The following is a 15,949-nucleotide window of genomic DNA, read 5'->3' as shown; positions in this document are numbered from 1 at the left end:
ATGATAACCTGCTCTACAGTGCTCTGGATCTCAGAGTGTGATAAAGGTTCATTTTGCAATAGGACAATGACTTGAAGCACACAACCAAGATAAGAAAGTATACAAAACTAGTAAAAACTATAATTGGACCATGTCGGATTCATAATAAACTGGTCACTGAACAAAAGGATATAGTGTCATTTTTAGCACTTTGTGCTTGGTTCAGTAATGCACATCTTATCTATTATCTGATTTGTGACAGAAGCCAGAGTCCTTCAGAAACAGTTTAGCATGCCTGCCCATGCTTCAGAATCAGCGGAAGGAGTGCAAAGCAGAACGTCTATTTTAGGATACACATGAGTGCACATGCATTTGCTACATTAACAGTAATATAATACTGGTACAAATTTCTTAACACTACCACAGGGTTGCTCTGCAGATTGTACTTCTGGAATAGACTGTAGGCCAGTCAGGGCACCTACAGTAAAAAAAATGGTTATCTCCCAACATGAAATTTAATATAATGCTGCTGCCAACTGAATCAGGGACGAGTTATATATGGGTAACGCCGTGTGTGTGTGTGTGTGTGTGTGTGTGTGTGTGTGTGTGTGTGTGTGTGTGTGTGTGTGTGTGTGTGTGTGTGGATATGAAGCCAGCTTCCTATCCAGCTCCAGATCCTGTGTTATTGTTCAGGAAAACACAAAAGAACTGAAGAATGTGGACAGGCGCACGCTTGTAACGCAACTGTATTTTCTTTGATAAAACACAGTTATTTTGTTTTTTCCTCTCCACCTCACTGTGGTCTCCTGCTGTCCACAGAATTACAGGATGAACATGTTCTACGCTTGTACTCATTGTTGTGCTGGACTGTTGTGGAGCCATTTGTTTGCTTCAGATGTTTCACTTAAATAAACTCAGTTACTCTCTGAACAAATTGATTTGTTAGTTCAGACATGAACTAAAAGCTGCTTCCCCGTTTCCTTTGCTAACCCTGCAACTATTTCAACAGTTTGTTTGGCAGTCGAGCCATAGTTAAAAGACTTAGAGTTAAAATTGAACAGATCTTGCAGACATTACAATGATGTCAGATCGAAGTACTTCCTAAACACTGCCCGGATGTCACTGTTAGACTTTCTAGCAATACAAAGTTCAAGAATTGTTTTAGCATAAAAGGAGACAAACTAAAGCTTTCAACTCACAACCTCACACTTTTGGGCTCTGCACTATCCTACTAAGCTGATTAACCTGATGTTTATGTGATGCCATTCCTGAGTTTTTGCTGTTGACATCGCAGACAGAGAGGAGATAACTGTAACTGTAAGAGCCCTATGTGTTACGTTCACTGTGGACTTTCTGACAGAGCGCTCCACAGGGCCGTGTGTTAACACCTCTGCTTTTCACTCTGCTGACTCATGACTGTGCTGTCACACAACCTCAACCACATCATGAAGTACGCTGATGACACAACTGTGCAGGACATGATAAGCAGCAATGATGAGTCAGCATACATCCCACCCTCGCTCATCATCAACGGCTCTGCTGTGGAGATGGTTTGGACCACCAACTTCCTTGCACATAACTGAAGAACTCCTTATCAAAGATATCTCAGCAGAGAGTGAACTTTGTGATACAGCTGAAGGAAGGAAGCTTCCCTTCTCCCAACCTCACCACATCCTACACAAGCACCATCAAGAGCATTCAGGCCAGCTACATCACTATCTGACACGGCAACTGCAACGTATCTTGCCGCAAGCAACTGCTGTGGGTAGTGAGCATTACTGGAGCCTCACCCGCCACTACAAGAGGATGGAATACATATTGTGATTTACTGTTATGTTCTGGCTAATGGTATGTTCTGGTGCTCAAAACAGAGACGTACAGCTTTTGTGCAATCTTAAAAAATCCACAAAACTCTCTTAAAAACTCCTACAAACAGCTAGAATCATGCTACTTTTGTGCTCACCGCAAATGAAACATTTTTATTGATAATTTCTTGAGATCAAATTGTCCAGATCAGCTAAATTGCCACTTAAGTGACATTTTCAGTGATACAGTGACATTTTTCACACTTCTACATTCAAAAATGGAAATACTGCTGTACGGAACATTAACAGAAATTTGGTTGGGTATGCAAGACCGTTTTAAGACTTTTTAATGCACCATAATTACACATTCTCCTAACAAACGTCTTTATTAACACTTGCACACTGATCACTAAATGAAACAAAGCTCCTCAGGAACCAACCAGTGGTTTAAAACAAACAAACAGGACATCTTACCTTTTTCTTCTTTCATTTCAAAAGGCTGGGTCCTCAGTTGTTCCTATGTAATCAGTCTGGGATTTTCCCTGCAGTAAAATGAAACTGCGATCAGTCATATAAAGGCAAACAGAGAAAGCCTGCACAGTAAACATATTAACTTTGATATCCTTTTCTCCTCGTCTCCAAACTAACTAAAGAACCATGTCAAAATTCCAGCTATGAAGAGAAAGTAAGCAAACTAAATAAGAAACATGGATAGCAAATTACTGTATTGCTGTGGGATGAATGAACTATAGATGCACAATAGCTGTCTGCGTGAGATACAGTCTAGAGGAAGGGTGGAGCGATGGCAGAGTGGAGAAATAGGCTGACTGGTACTGAAATAAAACTTCCACAGGATGTTAAGGGCAAACAGAGCAGAGCCAGATGAAGGTTTAGTCCTATCAGAAATGCCCTTCACCACAGATGCTCCTTAAAGTATCACTGTAAGTCTAATCATGGATCAGGAAAGAAATCCAGACAGACCACTTAAGAGGCCAGTCACAGACTGCAGTGATTATAGATGAGTCAGGCAGCTACCACGGAAAAGCACAGGGGAAGTAATTCCAGCAACAGTACTCCATGGGAAATTTGTTGTCAGTGATGTATTGGTTTAAACTGTTTCCACCAAAATTCTCAAGGAAAGTCAGGGCTGGCAAAGCAATACTTATCATTAATACTTAAGCTAATGTGATCACTGGTTAAGATAACTGCAACATATGTGCTCTGTATTTAAGGTTAGTTAAGGTATTCAAGGGGTTGGGAAGCTCATCTTGTAACCAGAAGGTTGCCGGTTTGATCCCCGGGTCTGTCTGTCCTGGTCGTTGTGTCCTTGGGCAAGACACTTCACCCTACCGCCTACTGGTGTTGGCCTGAGGGGCCGATGGTGCGATATGGCAGCCTTGCTTCTGTCAGTCTGCCCCAGGGCAGCTGTGGCTACAGCTGTGGTTTGCCTCCACCAGTGTGTGAATGTGAGAGTGAATGAATAGTGGAACTGTAAAGCGCTTTGAGTGTCTAGAAAAGCGCTATATAAATGCAATCCATTATTATTTTTATATTACTGTGTTACAGGCCTTGTGAGTAAGAATATGATCAATGGTAATTTCACTCACTCGTGTTTGCCCTGTTCATTCATTTTTAACCAGTGTGAGAACATGTCTTCGTACAGACATCACCATGATATCCTTGTACCCCGGGCAGATTCAATTGGGTTTGTCATTTTCATACTTTAGCAAACAGATCACAATAACTACAGTAAACTTACATAATGTAACTGGATCTGACAATTAAAATAAATATTGTAATTTTACCATCATGTCGTGTCAAACTGTTAGGCAAAAAACAGAGAGCAACAGTTTTTAATGCAATAGTTGGAATCCACAAAAGTCAACAAGTATTTTAAAACACCCTGAGGAAAGACTCCTACAAACAGCTAGAAGCACGCTATCTGTATACCTCTGGCAGCAATAAGCATACTTAAGGGTCTTTTATGCTCACTGTAGAGTAAGCATTTTGAGTGATAGATGATAAAATATCAAATTGTCTGGATTGGCTAAGTTGCCACATCAGTGACATTATCATAATTTCAGAATGTACAGTAGATCAGTGATTCCTGAGATTAGGGACAAAACAGGCTTTAATTTTCTAAAATATATTTTTTGATTTTTCAAAAATATATTTAAATATAATTGTTGTACAAAGTTTGGCTGTCTCACCAAGTTTTGGTCCAATCTCCCAGGTGTAACATTTTTTAATAATTTATGGTTTTTGCTGGAGAAGTACAGGGCTTTTGTGCCTTTCCTTTATGAAAAACTCTTCCTTCAACTCAGGGTGGCTGTTAATTTTTTTTCTCCTTTTTTGATACTCCCTGCTCCTCCTCTTTCATTCCATTACTGACAGGTTCCCCTTAGCCATTCTAGCCTGAAATGTACCATTTTGTAATTACTATAATTTTTCTGAACCATATGCATTTATACAGATTAAGGATCAATATTCACAACACAATTATGTATTAAGCAATAGAAATGCTATCCGGTCTTTAAGTCTGATGTCATTAGCCGTTTCCAGGTCCAAACTCCGCTGCATATCCCAAAGTCAAAGGAACTCAGCAGCATCACTGCGAGTTACAAACTATCTAAATTCTTTCATCTTTAATAAAACGATCAGTGTGGCTGAGTTAGAAGTTAGCTAGCTGGTTTCCACCTACATTCCAACATAAATGAAGACAGAAAACTAAACAGCAGTGACTTTTGTCAGGTTACTGAAGTTGGACTAGCTGGTATATAATGATGTGCTAGTTGATCGCTAGCGACACAGCTATGTTAGCGTAACATAAACCAGGGTAGGGCTGGGCCATATTATACCATTCACAGTAATACCGGTATAATGTTAGGCAACGATAGGAAAATGAAATATCGCGATAGAATATGAGTAAAACGCGCATGCGCAGTGCCTTTGTTTTCATACGCACATGGCCGATTGTTGAGTGAAACAGATGAACCAGAATTGGTTTGTAAAAATGGTGCAACTTCAGTGATGTGGAACTGGTTTGGTGTTTGTCCATCAGATACACGACAAAGCACATGTTTTTGCAGAACATGCAAGCGGCTATCGTTATTGTCGTATTTGTCGGACTAAGATGCTCTTAAGTCTTGGAGTAATCTGGGTCCTAAACTCCGTATACTTCAGGTCAAACGAACACTGCAGCATCACTGAGTGTTCAAAACTGTCTAAATTCTTTCATCTTTAATAAAACGATCAGCATTGCTGCTTTACCAGGTGTAACTATGAAGTTTAACTTCCAGGCATCCATGAAAACAAAATTTATTACATTTAACGAAGTTAGAAGTTAGCAGGAAGCTAGCGGAAGTTAGCTCGCTAGTTTCGCTAGTTACCTAAGCATGATATAGCATGTTCTGACAGAGATTTCTGAAAAAATTCAAACGTACAGCTCTGCTATCACTTCCAACATAAATGAAGACAGGAAACTAAACAGCAGTGACGTTTGTAGGGTTACTGAAGTTGGGCTAGCTGGTATATAATGATGTGCTACGTGATCGCTGGCGACACAGCTATGTTAGCATAACATAAACAGTGAAGCTGGAGGACGAACACTAACACTTTTCCACTTATAAAAGTTAACGCGAAGGTTCCTCATGGTTAGAGACAAATGCAATCGCATGGCAGGATGCTGTAAACGGACCAAACTTCAGTCAGGAGAACAACTAAGATAATCCATCCACAATACAAGGTTAGTCATTAATATACTGCAACAACATGGGAATAGAGCAGCTGCCAGAGAATTCAACATTAATGAATCAATGGTACAGAAGTGGAGGAAGCAAGAAGAATGAGTTTAATAAAGTTTGATTTATCTGACTGCTTTGTTTCGCTTAATGTGCGTTATAATCCCGTGCACCAAAAAATACGTACTGCACACTGCAGTTTAATGTTGCAAAGCACCTCTTTTTAACTTCAGTGGATATTATACATAGTTATGCTCAGGATATGTCAGCCCATTTCTACTGGAAATGCCTTTTGGTTAAACTTTCAGCAAGGAATTTGCATTTGCATTGTTACATTTTTATAAAGCTTTAATGTACATAAAAACCAGCTTCTTGTTTAAGTGAAAATAAATGGAAGGTTGTCTTTTTGCGCTAGTAATGTTGTGGAGTTGTATTTTGTCTCGCATCAATTATATCGTCAGTTATATCGTTATCGCAAATTTTCAAATATATATCGTGATAAATATTTTTGGCCATATCGCCCTGCTCTAAACCAGGGGCCTCAAACTCGCGGCCCGCAGACCATTTGTGGCCCACATCACCTCTATTTGCGGCCGCATATTGATGTGAAGAAATATTTTTTTTAAATTGTTATACGAAAAATGATTTAAACGACAGCATAGTGTTACAGGCATGGCCCTTTAAGACTGTAGCCTCATGGGCGGTGTAGTCCTTGCTGCAGGGAAAACGTGTGGGACCGCCCCTCCCGCTGTGTGTGTGTGAGCGTGAGGGAGGGAGAAAAACAAAAGTCGACATCATCACTTAAAGACCAGCTCTCGGGGCAGAGATAGCTCAGTAGACGCCACATAATCGGAAGGTTGGGCGTTCAAATCCAAAGAACAGCGGTTATCCTGGATTTGTAGCTGCCTACTGCATCACTGAGTGAGTGGGTTAAATGCAGAGGACTAAGCATTTTCCTACAGGATTAATAATGTATACATAAACAATGAGATTCAAGATAAGGCAAATTCGATAATATTCGACACACCTGTAAAGCAGAAATATCAGTAAAATACACAGGAAGTAATATGACTGAAATATTAATAAAAAATAACTTAATTTAATTGATGAATAGCACACTTTTGTGGCATTTGTCAACACCATTAGAAAAAGGGTCAACACCGTCAGACAAAAATCCTGATGGTGTTGACATCCGATGGTGCTGACAAAATACCCTACTTTCTCTCATAACACATCTTTTTCTGACAGAAGCCATCTTGTTTTTCATCAGTTGCTTATGACCTCTACAATCCACCTAAATGAAGCTTTTTTTACAAAAATAAAAAATAAAATCTTGCATTTCATCGACTTTGGTGTAGACGCATTGTTGTTACAGAAAGGTATGCCATAAATGAAATAAAAATTTAAAAAACTTATCACAGCAGTGACCTCATGGCATGTGTATCAAACAGGAAGTGGTAAAGGGGTCCTCAGAGTGTAAGCTACCCACAATAATTCCTGATTTTTTTGTACTTTTAAAAAAATCTGATGGTGTTGACAAAAACTCTGGACACAATTTTAATCACTTAAAAAATATGTAAAAACAAATTTTCAATTGCATATTTTGATATTATATAAGTTATTGACTTAAATACTTCGTGACGAGAGCCATGATGTTTAATTTTACATAACTTTTAGTTTTTTTTCTGTATTTTAATATTATCACACCTGCTTCTGGACAATGGATTTTTAAGGTACTGGTAATGTATTGTACCATTAAAAATAAATATATATGTATGATAAAATGCAAAATCATACTTTTGTTTTATACTCATTGCCTTGGTTTGTCTTTTAGTCAGTTGAGTTAACACTTATATGCATATTTTTTACCCCAAAATTGGGTTTTATCTGGCGGACATGTTTTGTCCCTCAAGAATCACTGAGATCTTTGTTGCCCTTTCCTGTGGTGGCTCTGTTTTCATGGTTACCATTGTTGCCTCAAATTTTTATCATCTCCCCTGTGCTTGTAAAAATTATTATGTGAGAGTCAGCTCTTATAGCCTTGTAAACATAGCCTCTCTAGCCTCTCCATACACTCCCTTGATTTTATGTTTACAGCAGCTTGAGCAAAGTCTTTAAAAAATATATGAGATTCAGTGAATATTAGTAACAGACTAGAGAATATATGCAGGAAAGAAAATAAAACATTTCTTCATCTTCCTCCTCTTTGCCACCCCTCCAGCTGGTGACGCCCTAGGTTGGCACATTGTTAGGCAAACCCAAAATTAAAGAGTTGCAAGCTTCCATTTTAAAGTTTCAATTTCAGTAGCTTGGCTGCTAGACCTAATCATATGCATAAATTACAAGACAGTAAATTGTAACTATATATTATGCGAAATGGACAATTTAACAGTAATTCTTGAATACCAGGCCTCCCTGACGCAATATTTATGGTAATTATGGGACCAACACGGTCAGCGGGAAGATAAAAAATTGTCCAAAATGGCCTTTTTCCTCTAAAATCCTTTTCAAATAACAGGTTGTTTCCCTCAACCTCTAATAATACCGTAATGGATTGCATTTATATAGCGCTTTTCAGGACCCCTCAAAGTGCTTTATAATACCACTATTCATTCACTCTCACATTCACACACTGGTGAAGGCAAGCTACAGTTGTAGCCACAGCTGCCCTGAGGCAGACTGACAGAGGCGAGGCTGCCATATCGCGCCATCGGCCCCTCTGGCCATCACCAGTAGGCGGTAGATGGAGTGTCTTGCCCAAGGACACAACGACCGAGACTGTCCGAGCCAGGGCTCGAACCGGCAACCTTCCGATTACAAGACGAACACCCAAGGAACAGTGCTGATTTTCTAACACTGGAATATTTCTAACATTTTGAGTTATTTTCCAGCGTTAGAAAATCAGCACTGCTCAGTGTTAGCCATTGTTAATCTTCAAAACTGACTAGGTTACTTTTAAACATATAACACTGTCAAAAGTGTTAATTTAACACTCAACAGTGTTGTATTTAACACTCAGAGGTGTGGACCCATATAGACACTCTCCAGTAGAGCTGGGCGATATATCGAGTTTTTAAAACATATCGATATATTTTTATACGAGATATAAGATGTGACAATATCCTTTATATCGATATAGTCTATGTTACGTTATAATTATAGTTGTGGAGCCGCAAGTTTGCCTCTCTTTCGTCCACTTTTGTCTCTACGCAACGTTACTCCGCCTCGCCTTCACTGAAGACAACTCCCCCTCCTCCCCCATCGCTTCACAAGCAGGCAGCGACAAGACGGACACGGCAAATCTCCGTTAACGAGTTACTGCGCATCGCCCCATGCGTGGGGCTGGACGGCGTCAACGTGCTAACGAGCTAAACATGCTAACGAGCTAACAGCGCTAACCCTAAAATCCTTTCATTCTCTCAAAAGTTGATAGCGCGCCTTATGTATGAATTCTGGTTGTGCTTGATGGCCGCGAACTGATTTTATGTGGTACACGGCGCTCAGCAATCTGTCAAAAATGTTTGAGTACGACTTTGGTAAGCTACGGAGCTGCACCGCTTGATAGATTGTCGGCGCATTACGGCTACCGAGGAGCTTCGCGGAGTGATATGTACTGTGCATCAACGTAATATTACCGTATTGTGTGTGTATAAGGACCATAAATGGCACCTGTAAGAGACATGGTTATGAAGCGGATTTCAAACTCCAGGCTATCAGTCACACAGTAAAACTTGGGAACAGAGCAGCTGTGAAATCTGTCTGTCTTTGTTATTACGCTCAGCGTCTTTTAGTTTACATTTTGACTGCACAATTGTGAGCTCTTTGTTTAGCACAAAAACAACCTTGTTTTCTTTTATTTATGGAGCATTATTATTTAATGAATGCTCATAATTTAATTTTGAGTAATTTTTCATGTACATCTGTGCTGTATGTTAATAAAAGTGCCTGTGTGACATCTGGGACACAGCTTTGACTAAGAACTCTCTTTTTGTTCTTACTTTATGGCTTAAAAAAAAATCGAGATATATATCTTATATCCCCATCCAGCTAAAAAATATCGAGATATGAATTTTGGGTCATATCGCCCAGCCCTACTCTCCAGTGTTAATTTAACACTGGAGATTTTGCTGTGTACATCTTTTTTTCTAGTTGTTTCAAGTGGCAACATGTTTCAAAAGACCTAAAGTATTCAGTTTCAATCTGTTGCTATAACAGCAATGGCATAAAGGAATATTGGAAGTAAATACTTGGGTGTTTTCCCATGTTTGTCAGTGTGTTGTACTCTTGGAACATGAGGAAGTACCTCCATAACAGGAACTTCTTCAAGGCTGCATGATGGCTCACATCGAGGAAATCAAATCTTAATTATACAAAATACAAATTTGCAGTACTTAACGATGCCACAAGACAGTCTTCTTAACTTCCTCACACAGAAAAAAAAAAACAATTATGGGTTATGACACGAAAAAACTGACACATTGCTCAAAATTAGAGTAATCGATATGCTGTAAACACCATGTATGTGTGTGCGTGTGTTTGTGTGTGTACTTTTGGAAATGAATTAGGTTTTTATTGTTTTATTAAAAGATCCAATTTGTTTAAGTTTTATTTCTGGCAGCAGCTGTCCATTTCCAGCCTCATTGACCATCCAATCTCTCATTCACTACACAGTTTGACATCTGCAGGCAATTATCTACACATATTATCTCCACCGTGTGAAGAACAGACATGAAGGCATCTGCACGCTGCACCCTTCTGCACGTATACAAAAAAAAAAGGATTTCCATGGTGACATGGCTACTAAGTGTCATACACAAACAACAAAATTAATTCCATCAAGAAGGTAAAGAGATACCAGATCAGACAAAAGGAAGCAGCTGCGTAAAAGTAGGCCTTCATTTAGACTTGCATAAGAATGACTTACAAAATTTCATAAGCTCGGAGCTCTAAATTCATGTCTGATTTGTTTACGTTTTTCGTGTGTTGACCCTGGGATAGTGTACAGTGTTTGGAAGGGCAACGTGGGAGACTTAATCTGAGTGTTGAGGAGTAAATGGAAAATATTCGATCTGAAAGCGAACCAAGATATGCTGTAATTAATGAGGTATTTAATCTGATGTTTCTCCTACAACCACTGGAATAAAGAAGCAACATTAAAAAAAAAACCCCAAAGTAAAACAAGTGTTCTGCGAACGTCCTTCTCTATCGTCTCTGGTACGGCTTTTTTAACAGAGACATATCTAACGCGCAATTGACCAAAGTACACAAGAGTCCTGTGGGCACTGCTTACACAGGCTTTTCCCAGTTCCATCCCAGCTTCATTTTGTTCCGTTGTGAATAAAAAATAAAATAAAATCTGTGAAAAGCTCCTCAAGCTTTCCAGTGTGCTTGCAGGGTCAGGGAATGATTAGGTTTGCCTGACATCAATGTTTTGGGGACAGATGTGTGTTTATAATATTTTTTGAGCCCAGCTTTGAGCCCAGCTAATTGATTCAAGCAGAAATGAGTCAGTACTGCAGAGACCATATTTAATGATTACCTTCAAGTTGCCACACACTTCATATCATTAATCTCGATTATATATGATATCTGTAGAAGAAGAAAAAACTAAAGTCACTGCCATGAAGGAGACTAAACACAGAAAAAGGACACTGCACTTTGAGTTTGCATATAATAAAATGTGCTTTGTAAATACATTTTCCATTCCCATCTAATCCTACATACTCTTTCAGATGGTTGACATTGGAGACTCCACAGCCATCCTGATCTAAAATTCAGCCATGCCTAAACTACCAAGGAAACAGAACAGGGAAAAAATGAAAAAGGGAAGTGTAACAGGAATGGATTAGTAATCCATTTAAAGCTACTCTCGCCTGTTCTCTTAGTCACAGAAGTTGCAAAGGTGTGTAGCTCAACATGACGCAAGCTCCAAGGGAATTTAGTTCGTAAAATCCCATATAAGTGTATAATAAACCTTATCAATGACCTTTGAATGCAGTCAAATATTAGAGTCCAAGGTTATTATGGCAAATATTAAGGAGTATGAATGCAGGTACATCTTCAAAAGCATCTTTCAATCATTCATTCATTCATCATTGCAACTTTTACAGCATGACATTTACTGCCCTGGACAACAGCAAGTGGGAACAAGGATGTCGTCAAAAGAGAGGTGTGCAACTCTAATGCAGACTGATATTCTGATGTTAAGATTTCAGGAGAATTTGTACTCTACTTGAGTCATCATGAGCGGCTCTTTTAAACGGGGAAGCTCAAGACTTACAGTGGGGCAAAAAAGTATTTAGTCAGCCACCGATTGTGCAAGTTCCCCCACCTAAAATGATGACAGAGGTCAGTAATTTGCACCAGAGGTACACTTCAACTGTGAGAGACAGAATGTGAAAAAAAAATCCATGAATCCACATGGTAGGATTTGTAAAGAATTTATTCGTAAATCAGGGTGGAAAATAAGTATTTGGTCAATAACAAAAATACAACTCAATACTTTGTAACATAACCTTTGTTGGCAATAACAGAGGTCAAACGTTTACTATAGGTCTTTACCAGGTTTGCACACACAGTAGCTGGTATTTTGGCCCATTCCTCCATGCAGATCTTCTCGAGAGCAGTGATGTTTTGGGGCTGTCGCCGAGTAACACGGACTTTCAACTCCCGCCACAGATTTTCTATGGGGTTGAGGTCTGGAGACTGGCTAGGCCACTCCAGGACTTTCAAATGCTTCTTACGGAGCCACTCCTTTGTTGCCCGGGCGGTGTGTTTTGGATCATTGTCATGTTGGAAGACCCAGCCTCGTTTCATCTTCAAAGTTCTCACTGATGGAAGGAGGTTTTGGCTCAAAATCTCACGATACATGGCCCCATTCATTCTGTCCTTAACACGGATCAGTCGTCCTGTCCCCTTGGCAGAAAAACAGCCCCATAGCATGATGTTTCCACCCCCATGCTTCACAGTAGGTATGGTGTTCTTGGGATGTAACTCAGTATTCTTCATCCTCCAAACACGACGAGTTGAGTTTATACCAAAAAGTTCTACTTTGGTTTCATCTGACCACATGACATTCTCCCAATCCTCTGCTGCATCATCCATGTGCTCTCTGGCAAACTTCAGACGGGCCTGGACATGCACTGGCTTCAGCAGCGGAACACGTCTGGCACTGCGGGATGTGATTCCCTGCCGTTGTAGTGTGTTACTGATGGTGACCTTTGTTACTTTGGTCCCAGCTCTCTGCAGGTCATTCACCAGGTCCCCCCGTGTGGTTCTGGGATCTTTGCTCACCGTTCTCATGATCATTTTGACCCCACGGGATGAGATCTTGCGTGGAGCCCCAGATCGAGGGAGATTATCAGTGGTCTTGTATGTCTTCCATTTTCTGATGATTGCTCCCACAGTTGATTTTTTCACACCAAGCTGCTTGCCTATTGTAGATTCACTCTTCCCAGTCTGGTGCAGGTCTACAATACTTTTCCTGGTGTCCTTCGAAAGCTCTTTGGTCTTGGCCATGGCGGAGTTTGGAGTCTGACTGTTTGAGGCTGTGGACAGGTGTCTTTTATACAGATGATGAGTTCAAACAGGTGCCATTCATACAGGTAACGAGTGGGGGACAGAAAAGCTTCTTACAGAAGACGTTACAGGTCTGTGAGAGCCAGAGATTTTCCTTGTTTGAGGTGACCAAATATTTATTTTCCACCCTGATTTACGAATAAATTCTTTACAAATCCTACCATGTGAATTCATGGATTTTTTTTTCACATTCTGTCTCTCACAGTTGAAGTGTACCTCTGGTGCAAATTACTGACCTCTGTCATCATTTTAAGTGGGGGAACTTGCACAATCGGTGGCTGACTAAATACTTTTTTGCCCCACTGTATTTGTTTAGGCCTGCTCTCAACCAGCGGATATTACCGTTGTCTTTTTGTATTTGTATATTTATTTGTTGCATGCTGTTTGAAAAGTGTTATAAGAATCTATTTTACGTTCTTACTTACTTACATCTTCCAGTTCAACACAGTCGTGCTAATTGCGCTTATATTAATGCCGATTCTTAACAAACAACAACAACAACCTTTATTTATAGAGCACATTAAAAGCCTAGGCATACCAAAGTGCTTTACAAAAAAACAATAAAATAATACAGTTAAGAGCATTAATATCAAATATAATAAGAACAGCAGACAATGTTCACAGTAGAAAGCCACTAATAAAATGGACTGCAGCACATAGATTATAGCAGACCCAGTGCCGCATGATAGAGAACACCAAGAATAAAGGAATAGTAAAAAGTTAATGCAATAGGTCGCAATATTTTCCAGTGTGTTCTTCTTTTTTGCTACTGATCCAAAATCCACAAGCGGCCTCTTCACATCAGCAACCCAAAAAATAGGTCAATAGGACTTTGATCACGCTGATCATCACAAAAGTCTGTTTGTTGTCCCAGTCAATGACTAAGTGACCAGAGTGATCACCACAAAGGAAAAAACGGGCATTCGCATCTAAAAAAAAGATTACGTGTCATCAATGAGTGAAACAGACAAGAACAAAAAAACACACACTACGACTTTGCTTTGAAAGTTTGCATGGCTGTAATATTACTGTGGAGCTACACGTCTAAAACAAGCTCAAACAGGGAGGCAGATAATCAGGAGACGTCGATCTCCACGATCTGAATTTATCAGCTCCGACCAAAAGTATATCTGTCGCTGCCTGCTTTTGTTTTTTCCACCAAGAATCCGGGCTCTTGATATACTTGCCAAACTTAAATTCCATTTCAAGTTAGATTCAATGTCACTGATTGCAGGGAATATATGTGAGACATGTCATTCTCGTGCACTCAAGGGTTTCCTGTCTACATCTAGCGTGCTGCCAGCACTAAAAGGACAGCATCACACAGAGATGACTTGTGCCAGCCAAATTAAATCTTGTGATCCATAATAACTCGGCTCCAATAGGTCTGGGGTATTTTTAAGACTAACAAAATTCACACAAATACACACACATAGCTCGCTTGCCCAAAAGGGGGGCCTAAACGGCCTCACTTACCAGCAGCGCTGTCGGACAGATGACGTTAAATCGGCGGGGAGCGACTCTGTTCAGAACTGCAACCAAGTTCACGTTGCTTTTGGTGCCATTCCGTGCATTTGAAACCAACAAACCCTGTCAGCCCACCGCTAAGGCACGCCGACAGAAGCAATGAGGGCGTTAACGCTCATGTGACGATGTAACGCTCCACCGGACGCGCAATACCACAGAGTTTATCTCTTCTGCCTGCTATGAAGTCGCTCTGACATAGCGGTTAACATAGCGCTTTTAACAGCGGACACCCCTTCTTCCCCCCCTCCCCCCACACACACACTGTGCAGCAACGCATGCGCAATGTGGGGTATGTGCACTGGCCGCTAGAGAGGTTTCACTGACTGCGAAAACCGGGCAAGTTAAAACTTGTGTACGGGCGTAGCAGCAAGCAGGACTTCTCAAAGTGCCCCGTTCAAAATCTACAGCTCATCACGATCATTTGACCTATGCCTCATAAATCCGGCTCAAACTGGACTATATTGCAGACGGAGCAACATCTGGAAAGGCTTTGCAGCTGGCTGAGATTAAAAAAAACAAAAAGAAAACTCTAAATGCAGCTGACACATGAAGTGAATTCTGAGCTGTTTTTTTTTTCTTTTCTTGAAATATTGAAAATGTAAAAAAAAACGTAAATTACAAAGGATAGCTGCTTTCGGTAGAGTTAAATTCTTCACAAATATTCAACTCATTTGTCTTCGGAGATATTTCACTTTTATTGATAGGGCTAATTCACAACAACAGCTGCCACAAGGCACTTTATGCTGTCAAGACCCTACAATAAGCAAGCGTTTGGCGACAGTGGGGAAGAAGAGCTCCCTCTTAGGACAAACCTCCCACAGCAGGCTCAGGGAGGATCAATATTTAATTATGTATAATGATTAATTGCATTATTGATGTATACGCACACAGAAGGTTTAAGGAAATGGCTGAAAAAGGTGCTCAGTGCATCATGGGAATTTCCCACCGGCTGAAACTTATTACAGTGTAACTAAGGGATGGTTCAGGGTCACCTAATCCAGCTCTAATGATGAACCCTATGAAAGCCTAACCTTACAAGTAGAGTCTCTCAATAATTAATTAATGGCACTGATTCTTTGCGCAGTCTTTTAGGAACGAATTTTAAAAGAAAATAGGTGCTATAAATGCACTAGATAGACTATCAGGTAGTTTACAACAAATTGAATTACCGAGGTAAAAGTAGGCTCCAACATCAAAACTTTGCTCATGTGCACATAAGAGTCCACATTGAGATAGTGGACTCTTATAAGTACCTGGGTGTTCACCTCAACAATAAACTGGACTGGACTACAAATGCAGACGTCCTGTATAAGAAGGGCC

General features: G+C 40.1%; 1 protein-coding gene across 7 annotated transcripts in view; it reads right to left on the bottom strand.

Annotated features, from left to right (window-relative positions):
- Nucleotides 1-15,356, bottom strand: part of st3gal4 (ST3 beta-galactoside alpha-2,3-sialyltransferase 4) — a 34,667-nt gene extending 19,311 nt beyond the window's left edge. The window contains exons 1-3 of one of the 7 annotated variants that reach the window (XM_080289319.1): nt 14,579-14,859; nt 11,064-11,113; nt 2,259-2,326 (exon numbers count right to left, since the gene is read on the bottom strand). In XM_080289319.1, coding sequence (XP_080145445.1) covers nt 2,259-2,274 — 16 coding nt within the window. In that variant the 5' untranslated portion in view covers nt 2,275-2,326; nt 11,064-11,113; nt 14,579-14,859. Of the gene's footprint in view, nt 1-2,258; nt 2,327-11,063; nt 11,114-11,593; nt 14,032-14,578 lie in introns of those variants that run through there. The other 6 variants (XM_026191635.2, XM_080289320.1, XM_080289318.1 and 3 more) reach the window with 6 other exon arrangements.
- Nucleotides 15,357-15,949: the final 593 nt, after the last annotated feature.

This window comes from Astatotilapia calliptera, chromosome 14 (genome assembly GCF_964374335.1).
Source record: "Astatotilapia calliptera chromosome 14, fAstCal68.1, whole genome shotgun sequence".
Lineage (NCBI taxonomy): Eukaryota > Metazoa > Chordata > Actinopteri > Cichliformes > Cichlidae > Astatotilapia > Astatotilapia calliptera.
This window is presented reverse-complemented; position numbering and strand designations above follow the sequence as displayed.